At 44.6% G+C, this 26,680-nt stretch overlaps 1 protein-coding gene across 2 annotated transcripts in view; it reads right to left on the minus strand.

Moving 5' to 3' along the window:
• The window catches only part of ZZEF1 (zinc finger ZZ-type and EF-hand domain containing 1), a 1,433,434-nt gene that overhangs the window by 1,067,300 nt on the left and 339,454 nt on the right, over positions 1-26,680 (minus strand). For both annotated transcript variants that reach the window (XM_085649580.1, XM_085649579.1), the window contains one exon: positions 617-717. In XM_085649580.1, coding sequence (XP_085505706.1) covers positions 617-717 — 101 coding nt within the window. The remainder of the gene's footprint in view (positions 1-616; positions 718-26,680) is intronic.

Here is a 26,680-nt window from a genome sequence, read left to right on the forward strand (position 1 = left end):
ATTTTAACATGGTGCAGTCTTCTCATGAAATAGCTTTCTCTCCCTTGGGGATTTTCCACTATTGTCCCAGTAATATTAGTTTTTTAAATAATGTTTTTATAATCTACACTGAAGTCATAATTACTGACTAGTCTAGTCAATGACGGTGGGCAGAACTATTCAATACTCATGACTATAAATAAAAATCTGTTGAAGCAGAACCATTTCCTATCTATTTCTAGAGTTTTAAGTAGACTACACAGCTTTAACATACTACTGACGTAGTTGTTGCCATTTAAACATCCATTTTTAAGATCTTGTTTCAGAAAAAAAAAGACCGCTTTTTATTCCTTGTTCATTTTCTTTTTTTAAACCGACCTTCAGAAAAACTACTGCCAACTGCAGTATTTTACTGATCAGGTTACAATCCTACATATACCAGATAGTGAATTGTATTACAAAAATATATGGTCACATTAAAATCCAGATGCATCGGATATCAACAGTTAATGAGCTGTTCAAGTCAATCATGACCATGATTTCACACATACTAAAACCAACACTGTAAACAAAATGCATTTCATTAGCTTTCAAAGCATGATAATCAGTAGAACTGGTACAAAACATTGAGTCTTACTTGTGCTGTTTTAGTGCACTATACAAGTTCCAGAAAAGTTCTAAATCCAGCCCACTGAAGTCCAAAAATGATTTCTGTTGGGCTATGTTGTCCCTCTGTCCCTGTAGAAAATGGTAAAAAGCAAATATTAACAAAATAACTGGAAATAGTAGGTTGGCAATTGCAATTACGGTACCTCTTTATCAACATTTGAAAACACTTACTGGATTTCTAATAAAAATGTGAATTACATATATAGCTGTACATTTTTGTGACACTCATGCTTTACTATTGTAACATCCTTAGATCCCTTATTCAATTCTGGAATATTATTTTCATTCATTGTTCTTTGGGTTACTTTGGCAATATCCATTAATATTCAAGGGGCATTATTCTGGATAAATAAATACATCAGCTGGTAGAAAAACACTATTGAGAATACCACTTCACTGGGTGGTGGTCTAGGGCGTACTGAAAGTCTGTTCTTTGTACATTGATAAGGCATTGTCCTTTTTAGGTATATATTCCTTATCTGTGGGTAGCGTTGATTCATTTTTCACAATTCAGATGCAAAACTGGCATCCCTACTAATATATGTTCCTTCGGAGTTATTTTTCTGTGTAGTACCTGACCTTCTGTTAAAAAGATGTTGACGTATTTGTGTTTGTTCTGAGGTTGTGCCGTTAGTGATATTTTCACCTTTTTTCCCCTGGATTTTCTCAATTGCTTATGGTCCCCTTTTTGAAAGTGAGGGTCTTGGGCTTGTGGTTGGTATCACCTCTTCCAGTTCAGTTTGCATTGCTAGGTTTGTCGCTAAAATAATAACGGAGTGGTTCATTTGCTCCCCCTCTGGTTCCTGGGCCGGATTTATGTAGTGCTCCACCTGCTGTGACAGTTTGTATGCCGCTCCTGTTGCCTTTGGGCTATCACGGAGGCCAGGATCTAAGCTGACGCACTTTTTGCCAAATAGAAGCTTTGTTTCAGACTCCTTTACTTCCTCCAGCAGTTCTGAGAGGGTGCTAGGTATTGTGGCAAGGGACTCCATAGTAGGATAGCATTTGCAAGTATGGTATGCAGTAGTTTGATAGTGTTCAACTTTTTTAATTATAGTTTTCAACTCATGTAATTTAAACTCAATCCCCTGGACGTGCACTGCAAGTGCATTGAGTAAATCCACTTCAGTGTCCAACTTATCAGCATGGTATGTTAGTGCTGAAAAAAATGACCTCCACAGGGCTTATTAACTGAGGCCAAATGGTTATATTTAAGAGTTGTTGTGTAGTATCGGCTACTGTCAATTTTGGTGAATTGGAGGCTGGTTCCATTTGTGCTCTCTTGCACCCAGGGAAAAACCAAGTTGATCTAGTTGGACTGTAGCTTTTTTCCCCTACAATATTCTTACCATTTGCACCTTCTTTATCTAAGGTTTTAATTGCCAACGATAGCTTGATCTGGGATAATAAAATGTTAGATATACTTCCGGGCAAGAGAGGTCGAAGAATAAGAACTGGTCTGCGGTGGAAACATGTGATTGCACATACACATGTTTATACAGGCCGGGGCATTGAGATCGTGGATTTGTCCCATTCACTTGGTCCTCCACCAAATGCGGAGTCCTAGATGGAATGTCAAGTTGCTTCATTCTGGGGGTGAAATGTTGTATTAAATCAGTTGGTTCTGAACTACCTTCCATCATTCCTACAGCCTATCCTCTGCGTGGCACAAATTGAATATGCTGTTTGCCCGGGTTGCCTTTGCCTGTAGGAGGATGTTGCTCCTTCGCTGGAGGTAGTCCTTTGTTACATCCCAGCCCCATATCTGCATGTGGAATAGGTCTGGGCGGAATACTTTTACGAAAGTCTTATTTTTGTTTGTCTGGGCCCCGTAGCTTCGATTGGGGTACTGTTATGTTTTAATAGTCCTCCCTGATGTCCAACCCTAATTCAGGACTAGTCACGGAGACTGGTGGAATGAGGTGAGTAGCTGGCTTCTCCTTTGCTCCTTGCTTCTCATTTGCCTGGGGCTGAGGTGCCCCACGTAGTTTTTTAGATCTCATATTTATTTGAGGGCAATATCTTTAAAAGGACTGGAGTTCAGCAGCACCTCACATTTTCATTTTTGCCTTTTAAAGTCCAAGTGAGTGAGTCAGTGAAAAGAGTGTACACTGAAGCAATCATTCCCGATGCGGGGAGCACCACAGGTGGCGCAAGCAGCACCTGAACCTAGTCAGACCGCTTCTGCACCAACCCTGGCTCAACCCTTGACAACAGCATCTAAAGCTGCGTCATAACCAGCACCAAGTAGTGTGACCTTGCTTTCCCAGCTTATCTTCCATAGAGTCTGCACTTACCCACTGTGCGTTTATCTCTGTGCTGATGATATTCTTTCAAATCTCCTTGGGCTGCTCTCACCAACTCTTCCTGCACCGCCTTGCCCCTGTCCCTGCCCTGGAGTCCTCTCCTACTGTATGCATAGGGCAGCACGAGCACACTGTTTGCTTAAAGTGGACCAAGTGGTGCAGGTCTCTTGGGAAAGAGTATCTTACTCTCTTCTTGTCCTCTGGGCACCACATCACCCCTCAATTCTAGATTTTTCTCTATATTTGGGGTGAAGGGGTAGGAGCACGCTCCCTTGCCAAGTGCTACTCTGCGGTATGGCCCATGGTGCGCAGGGCTTCAGACGGCACAAAGTTCTGGCTTGGACGCCTTTGAATATGCCCTACGTAATTCCCCTATCAAGGACTAGGGGCCCTTGCACTGTCTCTGCTGATTTCACTAATGTTGATGCTTCCTATTCTCTTTCTGCTCCACAGATATATCTCCAATTCACTCATGGCTTTGCAGAGAGTGAGACAGGTAGGCGGTGGACACGATTCACTGAAGAGCTCACTGCCCCAGCAATCTAGCATTCCCAGGTTTAGCTGCCTCACCATGCCTCAACCTCTGCCCCCTCTATGTCCCCCACCTCCGAGCCACTGCCAAGACTCACTGGGGCATTGATGAAGGACGTTGGTAGCTCAAGAGGGTGGTTGAGTGCTGGGCTTCCGCACTGCAGAAAGTACAATAATCCGCACACTGTTTGGGTGCTGATGCAATAGAGGGTGTACGACCCCTTCGGCATGGTGCAAGCCGCATTGGCCTACTACCGGCCGCTTCCACACCATAGCCTAGAGTGTCGCTGCCTAATGCTTATCCCTCGCATAGCTGCTATTCCCTTTTCTAGCAGACACGCCTGGACCGCTCCATCACCTCCTTCCCTTTTCCTGCTGTCCTCTGTGCGCCAGGTAAGGTGGGAGGGGATGAAACGGGAGGGGGTGGAGGGGCGCTGGCAATGACAGCAGCATGCGGACAGCATGTGGACTGAATGGGGCAATGCCGAAAATTAGTCAGAGGTTAACAGAGGTTGCCTCTGGAGACGCAGTCTCTCTGGTCTGGCTCCGGGAGTTATCTAGGAGTTACTGCCAACCAACCAGCCCCACACTCCGCTGCAGGCTGCTGTCGCTCGATCTCCCCTCCTCACATGCCGTGCATTGCAAGCCACGCCCAACTAGTTCAATTTCCGGTTCTAATAGTTCTGTCGTGTAGTTCCTAGGAATCCCCAGGACCTGTGCTTTTTGGATGACCTAAACTGAGGGCTTGGTGTCCCGACCGCTTCAGGACACCCCCACAGGATATGTCAGCCGTTAGGCCAACAAGCTCTACAGTGCCACTACCATCCCCCCTGTATTCTACAGTGATGTATCACTGAACATGATAACCCGGATTCCTCATGGATCGTGGAAAACAGTACGTTTTGCTCAGACACTCCTGCTTGCTTTCTCTGGGAAAATACACAGGATGGCGATTAGGACATTTCAATAAATAATTATTGGTCCAGCGACGGTCTTGTGTAAAACGTATGTGCTGCGACAATCAGGAGACAGAAGCATACAAAAGAGATTGCTAGTACCAATATAGTGAATAGTAGATACATTTCTACCATAGTACTAATAAGATGAACAGAAACAGTTCAGATAAAAACAGGACCACTTGCACATTCCTAAAATGCACGCCCTAAGTAATTTACTAAAATGTACCTAGCCTATCCTAGAGGTGTAGGAGTGTATGTGTATAGATATGTGTATCTGTAGCCAAGAAACCCCTAAGGTTGAACCTCCCCCCTCACCTGATGGATTAGAACGAAGGACCCAGTCTCTATGTCGAGGATGATAACCCGCAAAGGATGTCCGACCGCTGTGTGTCGAAGATTCAGCATGCAGAACCCCTGTGTCAGCCTGGAAGGAATTCTCCTCTAATTTGTAGGGGGGAGGTAGGGTATTTTATACTAAAGTGGTCACGCTAGGGTTTTTCTAGAATCAATATGTTTTTAAAACAACCATGGATGTTTTGAAAACAATCACCAATAAGTGGGATCATGCACAGCTGGCTGTTGGCCTAGGATGAAAAAAAAAAGTGGTGACATTAGCACCCATAATAGGGGTTATGTGGGAGAAGGCGCCCCATCAGGGGCACAGTAGGGAGTCATGGTAGCATGCACCCCGACAATACCTACATGGGAACATATGTGTATCAAAATTACTATTGCAGATCATGGCTTAGGCCTTCTTGCTCTGTACTGTTTGATGGCCCCCCAAAGCTTGTTCACTTTGTGTACAATGGTTCTGTATATGCGGCCGGCCCAAAGTGGTTGTAGGCGACTTGCTATGTACCATCCGCATGAATGCTTGAGTATCATTTTAAGTATTTACGCTGCCGGCCCGACCAGGGTTTTAGGCATTATGTTGTGTTTAATGCTACTTGTTTTTAATAAAGGTTTTCAAAACGTAAAAAGAAAAGTGATGACCCTTATACAGAATAAATATGCCATGCCTGGGGACATGTTTATGTATGTCAGGTACATGGATTCTGATAGGAGATTAAGAGCCTGGTGTCGAAGAGACAGGAGCAAGCTATTAGGTAAATTATCGCCTGTTTAGAATCATTATAATCGTGTGGGTGGGATGTTGTATGTAAAATGAGGTATATATGACAGCTATCCTAAAGGACATGACACCCACTCCTCCTCAAAAGGTCAACAAAATCAGCTAGCTAGTGATATGCTACTTACCAGTATGCATCTGTTCTTGGCATGTAGAGCTGCAGATCTACACACTATGCATTGATCGCCATCTGGTGTTGGGCCCGGATGTTTGCACTTGTTTTTGTCCTGGAAAGTCTTTGGAAGTCACGAGATAGGTGACTCCGTCTTTGGATCATAGTGCGCATGGGCATCGGCTCCATCCTCAGATTGTTTTTCGTCAGCAGGGAAATGACGGAGCTTTGTAAGAAACAGGAGAGATGCCCATGTATGCTGTATCTAAATAAGATAATACAGGAACAAGTAAAGGTAGCCGGGGAGGCGGGTGGGCGTGTGTAGATCTGCAGCTCTACATGCCAAGAACCGATGCATACTGGTAAGTAGCATATTCTGTTCGAGGCATATGAGCTGCAGATTACACACTATGCATAGATTGTATAGCAGTATCCCCTCCTAGCGACGACTACCAGTATCTGTTGCAGAAGTTTGAAATAGTGTTTTGAGTACAGTTTGGCCCACACTAGCTTGTTGTTTAGTTTGCACATCTACACAATAGTGGTTTGTGAATGTGTGCGGTGTAGACCATGTAGCTGCTCTGCAGAGATCATCTAAGGAAATGTTCCCTAAAAATGCCATTGAAGCCCCTATCTTTCGTGTAGAGTGGGCTTTAGGAGGAACAGATAATGTACGTTTTGCTTTGTGGTAGCAAATTTGTATGCATTTGACAATCCACCTAGCTATCCCAGATTTTGATATGGGGTTGCCCTTGTGTGGCGGTGAGAAAGACACGAAAAGTTGTTTGGTCTTACGAAAGGATTGTGTTCTCTCAATGTAGTAAAGCAATGCTCTTTTGACATCTAAGGTATGAAGAGCTCTTTCTGCGACTGTTTGTAGCTGCGAGAAGATTACGGACAGTTCCACAGATTGATTGAGGTGGAAGGGAGAAATGACTTTAGGAAGAAATTTAGGATTAGTTCGGAGAACAACCTTATTATGATGCATCTGCAGAAAGGGTTCCTGAATGGTTAGTGCTTGTAGTTCGCTAACCCTTCGCAAAGAAGTAATGGGTACTAGGAAAGCAACTTTCCATGTTAAGAATTGTAGCTCACATTTATGTAGAAGTTCAAATGGAGGCCCCATTAGTCTTGTGAGAACGATGGTTAAATTCCACACAGGTGAAGGTGGTACGCAGGGGGGAATTATTCTTTTGAGGGCCTCCATAAAGCCTTTTATGGCAGGTACTCTGAAAAATGATAGATGTTGTCTATTTTGTAGATATGTTGCTATGAATAGCAAGATGCAGTCTAATTGAAGTTTAAGCTAAGTTGCATCTTTGGAGGTGTAGTAAATAGCCGATGATGTGTTGAATAGACACATCTAGGGGATTGGTGTTGTTATGACAATATATTACAAAATGTTTCCACTTGGCTGCATAGCATGCTCTAGTGGTAGGCCGTCTAGCTTCTTTAATGATGTTCATACAGTCAGGGGGAAGGTTAAGGTAACCAAATTCTAGGACCTCAGGAGCCAGATCACAAGGTTGAGCTGAGTTGGGTCTGGGTGTCTGATCTCTCCATGGTTCTGGGTTAAGAGGCGTGGAGACAGGTGTAACTTCTGGTGCGTAACTACGGAGAGTTAACAAATGGGGGATGGGAGCACACTGCCTCACCTCCCAGCACAGTTCGCCCCTTAGCATTGTGGTAAATGCAGTTCACAGTGATTTCTTACTTGAATTTTAGCTGTAGTCGTTCACCAAAGTGGGTGCAGGTTAGTGCTGTGAATCTCTAGACACATGTGTTTCTGGATATTATCCGTCTTCAGTAGAGATAAAAAACGAAAATTCCTTCTGGGGTTGCTGGAAAGGCTGCCATAGTCTCTCAGGTCTCAGTACCTCTCTCTGGCGCACAGGAGAGTTCCAGCAATGTGGTGTACCACGGTTGTCTGGCCCGAGTTGGAGCAATTAGGATGAGAGTTAAGGAATGTTGCTGTAGTTTGCGCACCACTAGTGGAATGAGTGGGAGAGGCGGAAAAGCACACGTAAATCTGCCTGACTAGTTCATCCATATCCCATTGCCTTTGGACAATTGGTGTGGATATCTGGCAGCGAAGGTTGGGCATCTGGTGTTTTCGTGGGTGGCGAAGAGGTCTATCTGTGGTTGCCCCCAGATTTGAAAAAACGGTTGAAGAACTTGCGGATGACGTTCCCACTCGTGGATCTGTTGTGTTTGACGGCTCAACAGATCGGCTATGGTGTTTTGGACTCCAGGGACATGTTGGGCTAGGAGAAAAATGTTCTGAGGTATATCCCACCTTCATATGTTCTGTGCTAGCTAAGAGCCGCCTTGTTTTTGTATGTAGTACATGGCTGTCATGTTGCCCGTGCGGACTAAGAGTCTTGCCTGATATTTGTTTTTGAAATGCTTTTAAGGCTAGGAATATGGCTAGTAACTCCAGGTGGTTTATGTGGAGTAACTTTTGTTGAGGTGTCCACCTGCCCTGCTTGGTGCGATATAGTAGGTGAGCTCCCCAGCCGGAGAGCGATGCTTCCGTTATCATAACTATTTGAGGAACCGGCTCTAGGAACGGTCGTCCTTTGGAAGGTTCTTGGTGTTCCACCACTGCAGAGAGCGATGAGTACGACCGTCTACCAACACCAGATCTGTTAACGGACCTTGAGCCTGGTTCCACTGGCGTGCTAAGCACTCTTGGAGAGGACGCATCTGGAGTCTTGCATGAGGCACTATGAATATGCAAGAGGCCATCATCCCTATGAGTTGCATGAACACTCGATCTGGATGAGAGTGTTGCGGTTGGAATTTGGCGAGAAGAGCCTGCATGCTTGCTATCCTGGCGGGACTGGGATAGGCTAACGCTTTTGAGGTGTCTATTGTGGCACCGAGGTATTGTTGTGTGTGGAACGGTTGCAGATGGGACTTGGTGTGGTTTACTGTGAACCCCAGGTCGTGGAGTAGTTGGATAGTGGCGCGAGTGTGTTGTACACACCGGTTGTATGAGCTGGCTTTTATGAGCCAGTCGTCCAGATATGGGAAGACGTGAATGTGCTGTCTTCTTAGGTGTGCTGCGACCACCGCTAGGCACTTGGTAAACACTTGTGGTGCTGTTGTGACTCCAAATGGGAGTACTGTGAATTGATAGTGCTGACCGTCCACTACGAATTTGAGATACTTCCTGTGAGCAGCGTGAATGGGAATGTGGAAATAGGCGTACTTGAGGTCTTGGGTAGCAAGGAAGTCGCCCTGTGAAAGCAGAGGAAGGACCTGTTGGGAGTGTGATCATGTGGAAATGGTCTGAGTGTATGTATAGGTTTAGGGGTCTGAGGTCTAGAATAGGCCTTAGAGAGCCGTCCTTCTTTGGTATGACAAAATACAGGGGGTAAACTCCTTTGTTTTGTTGGTGCACGGGAACTGGTTCTATTGCACTTTTTTGTAGGAGGGAGATTACCTCCTGCTTTAGCAGTAACACATGTTCTTGTGACATTGGATGCTGTTTGGGTGGTATGTTCAGGGGGGTAGATGTTAGTTCGAGACATTAACCTGATTGAATTATCTGTTGCACCCACCTGTCTGAGGAGATGTTGGTCCAGACAGGAAGGAATTGTTAGAGTCTTCCCCCGACTGGAGTGGAATGGTCTGGGGAAAGTGGAGGGAAGTCATTGGGTGGGGTTGGAGGCAGAGCGGGAGTTGTTGGTTTTGCCTCTGCCTTTGTTGTTGTTCCCCCTGTAACCAACTCTTTAGTAACCTCTAGTAAAGGTGGATTGGGTGGGAGCCTTGTAAGAAGTGGAGGGGCTATCCGAGGAGTAGCCTCCTTTGTTGTTGTTCCCCCTGTAACCAACTCTTTAGTAACCTCTAGTAAAGGTGGATTGGGTGGGAGCCTTGTAAGAAGTGGAGGGGCTATCCGAGGAGTAGCCTCTGGGGGTGCTCCTGAAGGATGAGCGACGAAAGGAACGTCTGGGAGCTTGTGACTGCAAGGCTCCCATAGATTTAGCTGTGTCGGTATCCGTCTTCATTTTTTCGAGGGATACGTCAACATTAGGGCCAAATAGGTGTTTGCTCATCGAATGGTTGATTGAGAATGGAACACTGGACTTCAGGTGTGAAACCTGAAATGCGTAGCCAGGCATGCCTACGCAGAAGGACACTGGTGTTTATTGCCCTTGAGGTGGTATCTGCTACATCTAAGGCACAACGGATGGAGGTGTTAGTAATGGTTTTACCTTCTTGTAGGAGTTCATTGGCCCTATTTTTATACCTGTCTGGGAGGTGCTGAATTATGGACTCAAGCTCATCATAATGTGCCCTGTCATACCTAGCTAACAGCGCTTGAGTATTGGCAATGCGCTATACGTTTGCCGCCTGTGACGCCGTTCGTTTGCCAGAGGCGTCCAGGAGTATAGACTCCTAATCTGGTGGTGTTGCGTCACCTGATGATTGGGAATTGGCTCTTTTTCACGCATTGGAGTCTACAAGGGAGTCTAGTGGTGCGGGGCCTTTAATGTAGGCTGGATCAGTACGGGCGACCTTATACTTTTTTTCGATCCTAGGGTTGAGGACTCGAGCCCTGACCGGGTCTTTAAAGACCTCTGGATAAAATTGGGGTGGACTTGTGTGGTGTCAAAAGTGTCCATGAGAAAATCTTACTCCACGGGGTCTGTGTGTAGGTCAACCCGTGGTACTGGGCAGCTCTGTGGAGGAGCTGGTTAAAGCCGATAGTGTCCTCTGGGGGGGAAGGCCTGGAGGGATAGATGTCCTCTTGTGGGATGTAAGGGACGTCTGGGATGCTATAATCATCCCAGGGGACTGGGAAGCCAGTAGGACTAGGGTCACCTAGTGGTTGATCGTCGGCACCTCCCCCTGCATCATCCAAAGTGTTATCATCATTATCATCATCATCTACTGGAGTAGGGGATGGTGTAGGAGAGCGGTGTGGTGGGGAGGAGGAAGAGGAAAAGGGATCCTCAATGGAGAGGTAGCAAAATCTCTCTTTTTAGGTGGTGGAGCCGGTGCAGGCGTATCTAGTGGTCGCATCTTGAAGCTAAGCATCAAGTGGCCAGTCTTAGGATCCTTTACAAGAGTTTTTTGGGTAGGATCTGGGCTAAACAGTTCTTTTGTGGGAGGCAGATTCTTCGGTGCCGATGGTGTTGGTCCCCTAGGCTTTTTCGGCACCGACTCGGTAACGGTTCTGGGTTTGGAACCGTACAGTTTTGCAGTGTCTTTGGCCGATGGAACCTGTTGTTCCCTGGGTTCCGAGGTCTTTTTCGGCTTCGAAGCATGCGAGTCGGGCCCTTTGGTGGCAGTTTTTTGGTCGGCTCCGAGTGTGTTGTCAGTGTCAAGGAGCCGGTGCTAGTCTTCGACGCCAAGTGCTTGGATGTAGAAGCAGCGGTCGGCGTTGAAGAGGACGGCTTCTTTTTCAGTGCCTGTGGATGTTTTTCGGCACAGACGGTAGGCTGACTCGAACCCGAGTCACCTGAAGGCTTAGTAGGCTTCTTTACCGGGCCTGGAGGCGGGGCACGGGAAGCAGTCTCTCGGTGTGCACCTGGGCCCAAAGGTGAAGGTGTGACTGAAGCCTTATTAGATGGTGTCGAGGGGGGGGGGGTCGAGGTCGGGGTTGACGCCTTTACTCACGGCCCTCTGTGCTGGAGTGATGTCCTCGACGTCGGAGTCATTGGTTTCAGAGGTGCTGACGAGGCCTTCTTCGACTCACCCCTGCTCTGGCACATCGACGCCCTCTTGGAAGATGTCGTTGGGGATCGAAGACAACGAGCGAGCCATGGTTCTTCTAGCTCGTCGGTCCCGAATCGTCTTCTTGGAGTGGAAAGAGGCACAAGCTGGACAGTCTCTGGTCTCATGCTCCGGTGAAAGGCAGAGGTTGCACACCTCATGCAGATCGGTGTGGGGAAACTTCGACCCACATCGAGGACACTTTTTGAATGGCGTCCTTTCCTTGAGCCAGATGATAAGGCCCAGGTAGGCCCGAAGGCCTTCGTCGACGACCGGAATCGAAGACTTCGAAGTTGTTGAGAGTCGCTTGGATTGGGAAAACGAGATCAAGACAATACAGTCGAAAAGGGAAGGATTGCGCGTCGAAAGAAAAAAAACGGTAACGTTCCGAACTGGAGCGCGAGGAACACATCCAAGCCCGATTGCGGAAAAAAAACAATCTGAGGATGGAGCTGATGCCCATGCACACTATGATCCAAAGGAGGAGTCATCTATCTCGTGACTTCCAAAGACGTTCCAGGACAAAAACAAGTGCAAACATCCGGGGCCAACACCAGATGGCGATCTATGCATAGTGTGTAATCTGCAGCTCATATGCCTCGAACAATCATTTACAAAAAAAACATACTAAAAGGTACTTAAAAGCGTGAAAAAACTTCCATAATAAAAAGTCATTTATCCCTAAAAGACGTTCAAAAGGTCCACTAAACTTGTATATATTGTGATTATTGCGCTGAGCACCTTGAAAGCCATGAACCTCACTTGGAGCCAAGAACCTTCAATTTGGTAAATGTTTTAAAAAATAGCCAAACGGTTCGAGCACAGGAGAGGCCAGATTGTTTTAAAAATCCTGCGCTGAAGACTCAACATCTCTAAAACATAGTATCCGCAGAGGGCAGTCCCTCAAGATCTTCCACTATCATATAAAATGAGTAAAGGTGGTCATCTCGGATTCCCACTGCAGCCGCCGGGGAAGAGTTAGATGCCTGTACGCCTGATGCCGATGCCTTTATTTCTGGAGTTGAGCCGATATCCCTTCCAACAGGAGCGGAAGCATCCCTTGGAGGCTCTAGAAATGCTGTCATCAACATGGGAATACGCTGTGGACAACTGCACGTGTGGGCATGCAAAGGCGCCAGTAGCGCTTCTATGTCCGGCGGCGCAACCGATGGAAGTGTCAGACACAAGTCCAACACACAGCCGAATCCACAGAAGAGGCAACAGAACACAGGCAGGACAAACTCTAGCCAGACCGGTCTGAAAGGCAGGAACCAATGCTCACTCAGCTCTCGCAGCCAAAGTGTAGTCAGGTATAACACCATGCGCTCAGGACAACGTCGTTCCAGCAGTGTTCTCTCCATTTCATGAGGGATTGCGACGTCCATTGCAAGGCAAGAGTATTAAAATCAGGATGCCCGCTACCGAAAGCAGGACCAAAGGAAGCCCTCCAAAAACGCTTCCAAGTACAGAGCGTGTGAAGGCTGGAATTATCCGAAGATAGCCTGAAAGGTGGTTGAAAGACCGGACCCAAGTCGCTTAAATAAGTGTTATATCATACATGTTAAAGGTACGATGAACCATTTCTCTGAAATGGATGAGGAAGTTCGTACGGACCAGAGCCTGTATCGCTGCTGAAGACCTTACAACCTGGAGATCAAAAGTCTCTCGGCCTGAAGTTAAGGCCACATTTTGTTGAAACAACATGGCTTTCAGTCTGCTCAGCGAATCAAACCGTATACTGGAAACATCCAATGAAGGCCTCAGTGGTGCCTACCTAACTGTGCGAGCCGGGAGAAACAATACTCAAGTGGCAAGATAAGTTTGCTTTTGATGCATTACACGTTCCATGAAGAGACATCTTATCACAATAAAGACCCACTTTAAGCCTTCCCGTAGTCTTTACCACTTAAGAAAACTTCAGTGTCCTTATTTCTGCACCTATATCTATGCGGTAACTCCCAAGTTTCCTTTATGAACCCTTCACCCAACGCTTCATATCGGCCTGCTTGGATGTATCTAAGGCAGTACTGTTGTGATTGGCAGTGTGATCTAGCCATGAATTACCATTCAGTAGACGGCGACTCTGCTACAGTGAAAGGTAACTTCTCTCAATTTTCAATGAGCAGCATGGTGTATGTAGCATCTCTGCGTGCCATAGTCAACTGTCTGTTGGTCAGATTGTAAGCCAAGAACAGGATTGTCATGTTAATGTGCCATGTTACGTGTCCTGAACGCAGTGATTGGAGCGTCCAGCTTAAAAGCATAATGGTGCGCAATTGAGATTGCCCATGCTGTAGAATAGACAAATCTTGTTCCATTATGTCGATTGCCGAGGACTCAATGTTGCTCAATGAATATATACGTGAAGAAAGTGTGGTCATAACATTGTCTACCACAGCCAAGGCCTTTTAGAGGTTAATCCTATCAATTTCACTTAATCCCTCAGCAGCATCCTGTTGGGAGACTTTCCATAGTTAATTGTAGATAGCATCCCAAGTTTCTTGGGACCTAACAAGAAATCCATAAGATCCATGTTGTCTGCTAGAAGGGACAAGAGCCGTTTCAAAAGTTGTAGTGTTGAGGTTTTTAGCCATTCAAGGCACAATTGCCACAATGTCGGGCTCGTGGATACTAAACCCTCTGGTGGTACCCTTGAATCTTGATTGACACCTATTTGTGTTGATAGACCAAACCAAACATCCCTTCCAATTGGGAGCTGAATAATTGTATGTACCATTCTGTAGCATTGCACCCAGTGCCTCCTCACTAATCAGTGTGTTCTTAGATATACCTTCAATAGGTATGGGTAAGGGGATGTGTGGTGTTTTTAGGTCTTCGATTTTTGCAAACTCGTAGCAGGTAGTTCGTTGCACTGTTCTGTTCAGGAATGTTATCTGTAATGGTATGAGGCAAGCTCTAAATAGAGCCTCTGTTCCCTGAACCTGCCAATCTTTCATCCCCCAGATGGATTTTGTGTCTATCGTGTCCTTCCAATAGTCCAAACCTTGTATAGACAGTTAGGAAATGAAAGGTGCTGAATATATGAGCTTTGTGTTAGTCAGCATAATTTTCTTCGCAGCTGCATTCGTCCGAACTAACTTATAGTAGTATGACATCAGGTCTGATGTAGTGAACACTCAAAAGTATGCAAATTTCTGTGTGAATGTTGCATAACTACCTTTCGGAGGTGTCGGGCAATGTTCCCATTGATGGTAAGTGTTTATTGTGCGTAGCACACTAGCTCCGTGCAAAAAGTGATGACCATAATGCAGGTAACAAAACATACTATCGTAGTCAAGTGTATCTTCATACAATTTCCTGTAAGAAAATGCAGCAGATTGTTCTAAATCTGAAAGCATAGCATTTACAGGCTTAATGTCCCAATCATCAGAGAGTGTACTTTGGGTAATTTGAAATACATGTGGAACTTTACAATTTTCAGTAGGGCCAAATACCTCATATGAAACTCTATCCCAAACTATACCATCCGGTACTGGAACTGCTGAAATGTTCGCTAGGGACAAGTCTATTTGTTCATGGTGTGATGACCTTTGTGGTTTCAAGACCAAGTTCACAGGTTGTACTGCAGAGCATTGTGGGAGGTAATGTCCATTTAGTAGAAAGAAAAAGACTGTTACTATACTAATCAAAATTAACAAGAACAGGATTCCTAATGCAAACCAAAGATGCAACAAAGGGGACACAAGGCAAGTTTTTTTTAGCCAGAGAATTGTCGAAATTGTTCTTTCATAGAAATGGGTGGCGTTTGCTCAGGTTCACTTGGATCTGAAGAAAAGTCATTGAAGTTGATGAAGTAGCCAGAAGACAGTTCGATCTATCCTTGGGACCTCAGCAGTGTTTGTAGAAATGGCAGTTGATTCTTGTGAAGGCACGTTGATGTAAAGTTCATAATTTGGCCGAATTGCAATTTGCGTTTCAGTTTCATTTGGATGTTGTTCGATTTTAACACGTATAATTCGTAGTAGTGATGTCGCTACTCCGGCATCTTGCACAGAGGAGTCTTGGAACGGTATTAGTCTTTCCATCTCAACTTCCAGTATAGTAGCGAGAGGAGATCTGTGGCTACTCAGGATTCCACGCGGCCTGATGTTGAGAATCGGCCACATAGTGTGGTTTGATCAGATCAATGGAGACTAATCTTTTTACTTTTCGTCCGTCAAGAGGCGGAAGAAGTACTGTTCTTGTTCCTTGACCAAACAGGACAGGTACAGGTGTTCTGTAAGATGGCCCAAACTCCTCCTTGTCCACAATCTTTTCTCGGACCACATCCCCAACCTTTGGGACCCGACAGGTCTTGCTGGATCCGGTTTCTACCTAGTGGCAGAATTAATTGAGTTACTGTAAAACAGTCAAACGATCATTCAATTCAAATGGTTTTGCATCTGTAACTGTGCTGGCACAATCGAGGTCAGGTACCCACATTCTTATCCCAAACAGGATCTCATAGTGGGTACGTCCTCCCAAGGATTTTCTTGGCAGATTATTCAGTGCCTTCTGGACCCTGTATAGGTGACTGACCCAACTACGGTCACACCTAATACCCTTGCTCTTACGGATTTCTTTAAGTCTCGGTTTTTCCTCTCCACCACCGAATTTCCCTCAGGATGGTGGGGGTGGGGGGGTTGTAGTACCGCAAGGCCACACCCATACTTTCCATGGCTTCCTTGTAAGCCCGAGAACTAAACGCAGGGCTACGGTCGGAATGTACCATGCCAATTGCGTATGTCCGGATGAAGACTCGTAAATCCCTTATAACAGTTCGAGCGTCAGCCGAGCGCTGAGGCCAAACCCATAGAAATCTAGAGCATGAATCCACTGCCACGAATATTTACTTGTAAGCCAGTCTGAATTTAAGGGGCCGCAGTGATCCAAATAAACTCATGCAAGAGGTCTGTCTGAAATGAGTAATGGTGTTTTTGGTGGCCGTGCTATTGTGGAACCTTTAATCTGTTGACAGATGTAGCACTTTAAGACATAAGCCTTTGTTTGTTTAGACAAACCTGGCCACCAGAATCGCCACTTTAGTAATGAAACTGTAGCTGTGACTCCTGCATATGCAGAGCCCAGACCTTTGTGTGCAGCTAGAATTAACCCTAATCTGCGATAAGTGTTTGGTATAACTCTATCCCCTACTCTTGGAATTTGAGCACAAGGTGCGTTTTGCTCAGCTAATTTATAGGAATGTTTGAGTGGAAAGCCTTTCGGAGCTGGTCTTTGAGGAGTTGACAGCTATCAGTATGTCTCTGTCTATCCTCGTGCTAGAACGAGTGATTACAGCAACAGCAGCAGTTTGCACGGTCACCTTGGCGGCTTCACCAGCCAGTGAATTCCCTTCAACGTGTATGCCAACATGCTGGTGACTCAAGTTGTGAATAACTTGAGCCCGTGGCTGACATGCTTTCAGCTTAGCCACTTGTTCCCATAACAATACATGTTTAATTGTGCAGCCCTTGAAATCTCTAAACCCATTCTGGCCCCAATAATGAAGATATTCATTGTAAGACTGCACACAGTAAAACGAATCGCACACTATCAGTGAGAGGAATTCCCGATCTATGGACTATAGTGCCAATATCAGGGCTTTCAGCTCTGCCAATTGCACTGTGCAATCTCCTAGAGATTGTGGAGTCGAATTGCTGGGTTGGAACCTACCATTCCGCATGCTACCCTTCACTATAGCACATGCAGCGCTATATTGCTGTTCATTTCCTATGCAAGCTGAGCAGATCCATCAGTGTAAATGGTTTATTCACATTTCTTTAGAGGCAATATTTCATTTGGGAGAGGGTATTCTTGTTCGTACTGCAGGAACGCTTGTGTTGTTAATGTAGAATCATATCTGTAAACTACATCTGTTGCAGTGAGATAATGAGCCCATTGTATCCATTGTGGATGTAATGCTTTCGCATTTGGAATGCTCGCTTTGGTAACAGCTACTAAAGTTGGTAACGGGGTTACAACGATAATGTGTTTCCCCTATGCTAGTGCTTTTTCTCTCACTACAGCAGTCTGTACTGCAGTCAATATTTTTTTCAGTTGATGTATATTGCATTTCAACATTTGTGCATAAATGTGATTTGTATGCAATTGGAACCGTGAGGTAAGTATATCCTGATAATCCAGGGACGACCCGGATCATCAAGTCTGTAGAGTTTGCGCGTGTGTGTAAGTGTTTAGATGCTATCATGTCAGCCTGAACTGAACAGAGTATCTGTGTGTTGCTGTGTCCACTGATGTGGTGTGAAATCAGGTCTAATTAAATCGTAGAAAGGTTTTACTCTTTCTGCGTAATCTAGAATGCATGTTATACCAAAATTCAGAAATCATAAGATGGATTGCAAACATCTGAGAGTCTTAGGAGGTTGGAGCAGTGCGCACCTTTCTAAAATATTGGCCGTCAGGCTCTTGCCTTCACTTGACAGTTCATATCCCAAAAATAGGACATTAATATGGGCAATAAAAAAAAACGTAATTTAATTTGTAGCCCAAATTGGCGAATCCCACAATTATGTTGTTCACCCTGCTCAAGTGTTCAAGTGATTCAACGTCCGTCAGATAGATGTCATCTACATAGGACACAGTTTCCTCGCCATATGTTTGTAATAACTCCGACACTCTTGCCGAGAATAGCCACGGGCTGTTCTTATACCGTTGAGGCAGAAAATGCTGACAAATACCTGCTTTCTGGAGCTATATTCTGGCAGAAGAATCCATTCGAGATATGGAATGTAGTTTTGTATTTTTCTGCACAATGTTATACATTAATGCAGCACTGTGTGCATTTTGAACTGCAAATGTTCGTGTGCATGTGTTCAAATGTCGGTAATCTAAAACTAAACGATATGTACTGTCAGGTTTCGTACTGGAAACAAAGGATTATTCATCGGGGAGGTGCAAGTCTCAATTACACATGGGTATTCAAGTTGGTCTAAGATTTCTTTGACCTGTCTTTTTGCATTGTTCTTTATAGGGTACTGTCTCTGTGGATTTGGAGTAGATTTTAACAGGATTTCGTGGTGAGTAGACTCCACGTCCCACCCTACATGGTTGCAGTATAATGCTTAAGCTAGCGCCCACTCCTGCGCGTATTAATGTTTTTGAGATTCTGGAACGAGGTCGGAGAAAGCAGGCAAAATTACACTTTCCTCTTTTGGGCACTCCATCACGAACTCAGGCGGCCAATCCCTTTCTGCTAGCAGTATGTCATATCCATATGTTAAGTTCTCCCAAAAGAGACATTTAACCTTTCTTGAGATGTCCCTCTCTATTTGATGTGTAATTTTGCACAGTCTATGCAGGACACTAACTCTGGTATCAGGTGTTGCCACCGTGATGTGCTCATTCAATACTGCTGTCACCAGAAAATCCTTCACGTTCTGGCAAGCTATTGTTACTTCTGCCGTGATGTCTAGCATCGTCAGAGCCCATTCCCCATTCAGAAGCTGAGTCCTCAGTAACCTGGGTATTTCTAATTTTTGAGCCTGCTACTTTCTTCTTTTTGAATTGCGGTTTTGCTTTATGTTGCTCTTCCTGTTTGATAATGTAATCTAAAGTGCAATGTGTTTCCCTTTTTGTCTTTGTTTGACCTTCTTGCTTTTGTTCTGATTGGCCGTCCCTCTCAAGAGTTTTTTGATGAACCCTGGAAGGAACGAAAGGAACGTGTATCAGTGTCCTGATAACTGGCAGGTTCTTTAATGTTATAACTATTCCTAAGGTTGTACCTCTTTTTAGAGGACTCCCATTGGGGATACCCACCCCTTGATCATGAATTATTTTCCTAATTATTATTTTTTTTAAAATTATTTTCCCATTTCTTTATAGAAGTGGGTGCTTGCTTTGAGTTGTCTTTGTCAGGACTACCTGCCATTTGTGGCTTCCCTGCTTTGGTTGCCAAATTATCTCTACCTAATTCAGCGCAAGTTTCCTTGTTAATTTTTGGTAAGTCTTGCTCCCTATTTCTATGTGCTATTTCCCTTAGGCGGCTGTATATGGCCACTGCTGCTCCCTTCCCTTTTATATTACTCTGCATTATTGCAAGACTGGGGCAAAATCACCCAACAATTTCATTCCCAAGTCCAGGGCAGGTCCTGCCCCGTACTCATTCTGTATTTGTTTCAATACTTCTGGAACTACTGCTAAGGAAGGAATATAGTGTATTCTGATGTAAACGGCAGCAAAGATTGTTCCCCAAGTGGTACAATCATCAATCGAGGGAACCATCCCCATTGGCAAGCAAATGGTTAGCATGCTATGTTTTTCCTGTGGACCGTTATGGGGAAATGCTGCTTCCAGCTGTGCAATTCTCTGTGCTATCCAGAACAGAATTTGCTCCAGTTTCGAAGGAATTGTCCCCATTACTGATTTCAGTGTCTGTGGGTTAATTATAGACAGTCTAATGTGGACCAGGCGGAGCATTTCTCGCAGGTTGGACTTTCAACGTTCGCATGACAAACTGGACAATGTGTCTGTAGTCTGCCTATGTCTTTGCATATTTTACATACTTGATCCACTGATAGTTTATCTATCTCGGGGTGTAGAGTGTATGTCGCTAAGACTGTCCAGGTTCCTCCTATGCTGAGCGGACCGAGTCGCACAACAGATGTGTGTGAGAGGGCACCTTTAAACCAGCTTTTATGCTGCTGGTAAGTTAACAGGCTACAATGTCTTAGTATGGAATGTATTCTTCCAGTGGTTCTGCTACAATGTATGTGTGAAACACTTTAGTCCCCGGATCTGCAGGTGGGAACTGAACCCAGGAATAGAATACCTCTGATCCGAACACCTTGGGTGCCTCGATCACAAAGGTAACACAGCCACCAGTTCCTGTTATGCCGTGCTCTAACAATTTCATAGTAACTGCATGTCTGCAGTTTTCTGAGATGTTAAGAGCATTTGCAACTTTGTGTTCCCCCGAGCTACTTGCGGGCTCAGTCAGAGAGGAGTAAGTTTAAGAGTTAGGGTTTTGCACAATGTGAGGAACCGTTTATTCTTACAAGCTTGCTAAACTTTCAGCCAATACACAGAATATATCTGCTCAGCTGAGGTGGATTTCCCCTACCCACTTCAGACATCTCTGAAAAGGTGCGAGTAGGGCTTTCTGAGAAAGCACGACTGAACTACTCAGCTATTTACTGTTAGTATGAGAACCAAACCAACGTTGAGTGTCAAGTCGTGTAGTCCCTAGGAATCCCCAGGACTTGCACATTTCGAATGACCGAAACTGAGGGCTTGGTGTCCCGAACGCTTCCGAACACCCAAACAGGATATGTCAGCCGTTAGACCAGCTAGCTCTACAGTGCCACTACCTATGTCTCCAATTCACTGATGGCTATGCAGAGAGTGAGTTAGGTTGGTGGTGGACACGATTCACTCAAGAGCTCACTGCCCTAGCACCACAGCATACCCCGGTTTAGCTGTCTCACCCTACCTCAACCGCTGCCACCGCTATTTCCTCCACCTCAGAGCCTGCCACTGAGCCAGGACTTACTGGGTCATTGATGCAGGATGTTGGTAGCTCAAGAGGGTGCTTGAGGGCTGGGCTGCGGCGCTGATGTCAGGCCTCGAGCGTTATGTGCAATAGCCTGGAATAGGCTAAAATGGAGTCGAGGGCCTTCTGCAATAGGACCAAACATTTAAATGTAAAAAAAAAGAATTCTCATAGCCAAGAACTAAACTTTATGTACAGTCCTTGGAGGGACAAGCGGTCTTTGCCGATTGATAGGAGTCGGTGTTTGGGGCAGACCCCCTACAAAGAGTTTAAAACCGCTCCAGCCAATGCTTGGCTTAACGTACCTGATACGAGACCACGTCCTACCCACCTGGCTGGCGGCTTCAGGTTTTGAACTTCCCTCGACTGTAGCGCTCATTCCCAGAACAGGAAGACCTTCCTCTAGGAGTCGCTGTTTCATTGCACTCCTTTCCGTTCCCTTTTCTTTGGAGACCTGCTTTTCTGTGTTTGGCTGGAACCGGCTGCAAACACCACCTGTGCGTCACTCCACATACACCCCTGCAGGCATCCCAAGGAGTGTGCTTTCGTTTTCACACCAAAGACGGATGTCTTGGTATCTTGTTTCTTCACGGAGGTAACATTTCCCAGAGCTGGAGCGCTTTCCATTAACAACAAAGGTCAGTGCACTGACAAACCTTTTTCGCTTCTTGCTTTTAGCATATTTTGTTAAAAGACTTCCTCAAATTTGACACTCAGGTGATCAGAACTGGACTTTGTTCTGATTTTTGAAAGAGTATTCGTTCTACCCTAGTGGGAGTGACTTGAACTCCTAGTTGTGCCTTTACCCTTCATGTCTGGAGGAACTTATGGTAGTGATACTCCAACCCCCTCACTTCCCAATATACAATTGCATCTTAATAAAGGGAGGCGAGGGCACTTTATCAGAGCAGTCTGGTCAGTAGTAATGGTTTGTTTCCCTTGTTTATTTCATTTGGGGAATTCTGAAGAATGTCTGCCTGGTTGTGGGGAAGTCTGTTTACCATATTTCTGAGTTGGTGTGGTCCTTTAAAGAATTCCACCCTCTGTCTCACAGAAGAGAGTCGCCTGTGAAAGTGATATATGTAGCACTCATAGGGGCTCTCTCCTCGGAGAGAGTGGGGGACTGCTCTTCGTTCCTGTGGATTCGGGCATTACAGGTTAGTGGTCATTCTGTGAGTGACAGCTGTATAAAGTACAACAATCCGCACACTGTTTGGGTGCTAGTGTAACAGAAGGTGTGCGACCCCTGCGGTGTGGTGCAAGCCGCATCGGCCTACTACCGGCCGCTTCCACACCATAGCCTAGAGTGCCGCTGCCTAATGCCTACCCCTCACATAGCTGCTATTCCCTTTTCTAGCAGAGACGCCCAGCCCACTCCACCACTTCCTTCCGTTTTTTCGCTGTCCTCTGTGTGCTGGGGTAGGTGGGAGGGGCTGAAATGGGTGGGCTGGCGATGACAGCAGCATGTGGATAGCATGTGGACTGAATGGGGCAATGCCAAAAATTAGTCAGGGATTGCCCGAGGTTGCCCGGGGAGCCGCAGTCTTGCTGGTCTGGCTCTGGGAGTTATCTAGGAGTTACCGCCACCGACCGGCCCCACTCTCCGCTGCCCCTCAATCTCTGCTCCTCACATGCCGTGCATTGCAAGCCACGCCCAACTAGTTTAATTTCCGGGTCGAATAGTTCTGTTGTGAAGTTCCTAGGAATCCACAGGACCTGAGCGTTTTGGATGACTTAAACTGAGGGCTTGGTGTCCCGACTGCTTCCGGACACCCCCACAGGATATGTCAGCCATTAGACAAGCAAGCTCTACAGTGCCACTACCAGCCCCCCCCCCCCCTTTATTCTACAGAGGTGTAGGTAGTTACTGGCAACCACTGAAAATGACAACATGGATTCCTCGGGAATCATGGAAAACTGTACAGTACGTTTCGCTCAGACACCTGTGCTTGCTTTTCCTCAGAAAAAAAAACAGGATGGCGATTAGGACGTTTCAATAAATATTTATTGGTCCAGTGACAGTCTTGTGTAAAACATATATGCTGTGACAATCAGGAGACAGAAGCATACAAAAGAGATTGCTAGTACCAATATAGAGAATATTAGATACATTTCTAGCATAATGCTAATATGATGAACAGAAACAGTTCAGATAAAAACAGCAGCACTTGCATATTCCTAAAATGCACGACCTAAGTAATTTACTAAAATGTTCCTAGCCTAACCTAGAGGTGTAGGTGTATATTTGTATAGATATGTGCATCTGTAGCCAAGAAACCCATCGGGATGAACCAGCCCTCTCACCTAATGGTTTAGAACGAAGGACCCCATCTCTGCGTCAGGATGACAACCTGCAAGGGATGTCAGACCGCTGTGTGTCAAAGATTTGGCATGCAGGACCCCCATGTCGGCCTGGAAAGATTCTCCTCTAATTTGTAGGAGGGAGTGAGTGTCTTTTATACTAAAGTGATCACTCAGGGTTTTTTCTAGAATCAATGTTTTTAAAACAACCATGAATGTTTTGAAAACAATCATAAATGTTTTGAAAACAATCACCAATGCTTTTCTAAACAAGTGCGATCATGCGCAGCTGCCTGTTGGCCAAGGATGAATAAAAAGTGGTGACCCTTATATAGAATAAATCTGCTGTGCCTGGGGACATGTTTATGTACATCAGGTAAAGGGTTTCGGATAGAACACTAAGAGCCTAGTGTCGAAGAGACAGGAGCAAGCTATTAGGTAAAAGGTTACCTGTTTAGAATCGTTATAGTTGTGTGGATGGGATGTTGTATTTAAAATTGAGTATACATGACAGGGCTATCCTAAAGGACATTTCAATATGTAAAAACAGCATTCAAAACGGTCTTCTGGGTGAGCAAAGTTTCCGTCTACAGCAATTTAAAACCCATAAACTCATGCACCAGCACAGAAACAAATTTCAGGTTGTTGATGCTAGTTCATCACCCGGCAACTTTAGTGGTGTCACCAAGCAATGTGACAGCACGTAAAAGATTTCCAGGGCTCCAAGTGGTGGCTGGGACATTTTGAAGTTAAAGGCTGCAGATGGAATATTATTCATCAAGTTTGTACTGAATGACTTAAAATAATAATTAGACTGAGAGGGGCTGATTGCCTCCAAAGAGGTCAACCCATTACCTTCTTTGCTTAACAGGGAACCATTTTCTTATTCAAAGCGATATAAATAAACGTCACATCAATTAGTTCATAAATACTTCATTTTAAGATTATCACAACTAATCTTATTTCCAAAACCGTGCTAAACTCTGTATTGAGTAGACCGATGTTATATTTACATTTAATCTGAGGCAAATACTTTATATCACTTGTCATGGGAGACTTTCCACATAATGGATAATAATAAGTGTTATGGGCTTCCTGAATCTCTTTCTGTTGTTTTATGAGGAAGAAGCAGTGATGCAATGATTCTGACAGGCCCAGTAAAAATAATAATTTGCCATTTGGACACCCCTCTTCTATCAACAATGTAATTTGTCAAGTTATTTGCTAGAGTCTCACAACATTTTCTGACCTGTTGTGGTGGCATGATTGTAAAGATGCTGCCTTCAGTACATTTAATGTAAAGAAAACGACAAGAACAGATTTAAGGAATTTCAGATACAGGCTGGCAATCTGAACTTTTTAAAAGTGTTTAGACCTTAAAATGGCAGGGCAGGCTAATGTTTCACCTTTTGTGTATCATTCCGCTTGAGCCACTGAGAAGCCATTTGTGGCTTCCTCATTATTCACAGGGGGATCACCTTTGTGGGTTCTGAACATAGAATCAGACATTTTGCAGGCCAAGTCATGAAGTCTTTGACAAAGCCAATGACTTTGATTTTGCCTTTCGATATTTTCACTAGCTTTGGGAAGCATCAGGGCTACAAATAAATGCTGCCAAGTCAATAATAAAGTCTATAACCCTCAGAGATGCAGCACATAAGCAAGCAGATGCCCTTTTCTAATAGTATTCAGTCAATAAAGTTCAGAAAGAATTGGGCTGAGGTAATTTATATGAGCCTATTAATCAACAAACACTATGCTCCCAATATACTCATCCAATACAGGTCATCAAAAAGCTTGCTCAGATTGAAATGCGGTTATATTATTGGTGGTGTATATCTCAACAATAAAGATGAATATCAGAGACTCCTCTACGTTGTTTAATCCCTTCCAGCTCATAAATACTCAAGGGTCTTGGGTGACCTTAAAAGAGACCTTCTGTATTTAGTGTGGCAGTCTAGAACCCCCAGTCTCTCGGCAAAACTTGTAAAGGCTCTTCGAAATAGTGTTGTCTGAACTTCTGGGATATTGAGGACTGTTCCAAGACAGCTCGGTTGAGAACTCTTTGTGGACGGCCCAAGAGGGAACCTTGCAAATAGTAGGCCCACATATACTAAACTGTTACCAGATGACTGATTTAAGACGTGATTTGCCTTCCAAGAAGAGACACACTACAATGCCTGTATTACAATTAGATCATCTGGAACTCCATTTCTATATCTAAAGACCCAAATCCATTTTAATAAGGGCTTTATTCCTAACAAAGAGAGAAACGCTTTTAGGTAATGGCAGACACGTGTCATAAACACAAATGTAATGTTTCAACAAAGACAAAGAGACCTTTTACTTACATGACAGATACAGATTTTGTAACCAGTAACTGATACATGGCGTGAGGCAAACAGAGAACAGAAATGCTCTTTTGAAACCACACAGCCCACTTGACTAAATGATTTCCACATTCAATGGCATAAGAGTGTGGTTTTGAATTATGCTTATTTGTGCTATTCTGACAGAGGAAAAGGGAAATATAAAAAAAATGTGGGCTAGGGCATCAAAACACGAAAATAACTGGAGGTTTTTGGATACAGTTTTATGGAGACATAACAAAACATACTATGAGGTCTAACATAGATCATGATCCATTAAGTCATGCTAAGATGGCACCTGATTCCCAACACACTCAATAAAACTTTCCTAGAAAGCAAAAAGGTCCGCTCGAGGAAATGTGGTATGGTTCACATTTCCTGATCAGGTCTTCTAATACATTTATACTGAAAGAAAGCCATGCCGTGATTAAAGAGATGGTAGGGTTTCCAATTCTGGACATCCTCTCTAAGGTGAAATTTATCATCAGGCAGGAAGACTGAGAAGAGAGCCACTCTGAGAACGAAGTGTGATACTCCAATCACTGCTGAAGAACAAGATAATTAGAGCAAGATACTGTAAACAGTTCAATAGTATGGCAGTCTATGTGGTTTTGTAAGGTTTAGAAGACTAAGATGATTCACTGGTAGTCTAGCTTCCGGTCATGCAGTATATGAAGAAGGACAGTGGGGAATTAGCTGGCCTTCTATAGCCAGAAGAGATCTGCACCCATTTGATAGCAGGAACAGTCCACCCTATGTTTGCGTGGCTACCACCTAATTTTGGAAAAAGCATGTTTTAGATTCTGTATGGGTTTCATTTTCTTTTTCTGTACTATACCTGCAAGGTGGTTTTTTTTGGGGTGTGTCGGGAGGATTAAACTGGGGAGGGAGTCAGATGAGGGTTGCTTGTTAAGCATAAGTTTTAGAATATGGATACATCACCTTACTGCATGTTCTTAAATTATTAATAACCTGTCAACCTTATAAAAAGAAGTTACAACTAAAACTTACCTCGAGTAAAAATGTTTGCATTCGGAAGACAGGTGAAAATACAATTTGAATGTAGTGACACATTTCTCTACAAGAAGTTTTA

The sequence above is a fragment of the Triturus cristatus genome, chromosome 3_2 (genome assembly GCF_964204655.1).
Source record: "Triturus cristatus chromosome 3_2, aTriCri1.1, whole genome shotgun sequence".
Taxonomy (NCBI): domain Eukaryota; kingdom Metazoa; phylum Chordata; class Amphibia; order Caudata; family Salamandridae; genus Triturus; species Triturus cristatus.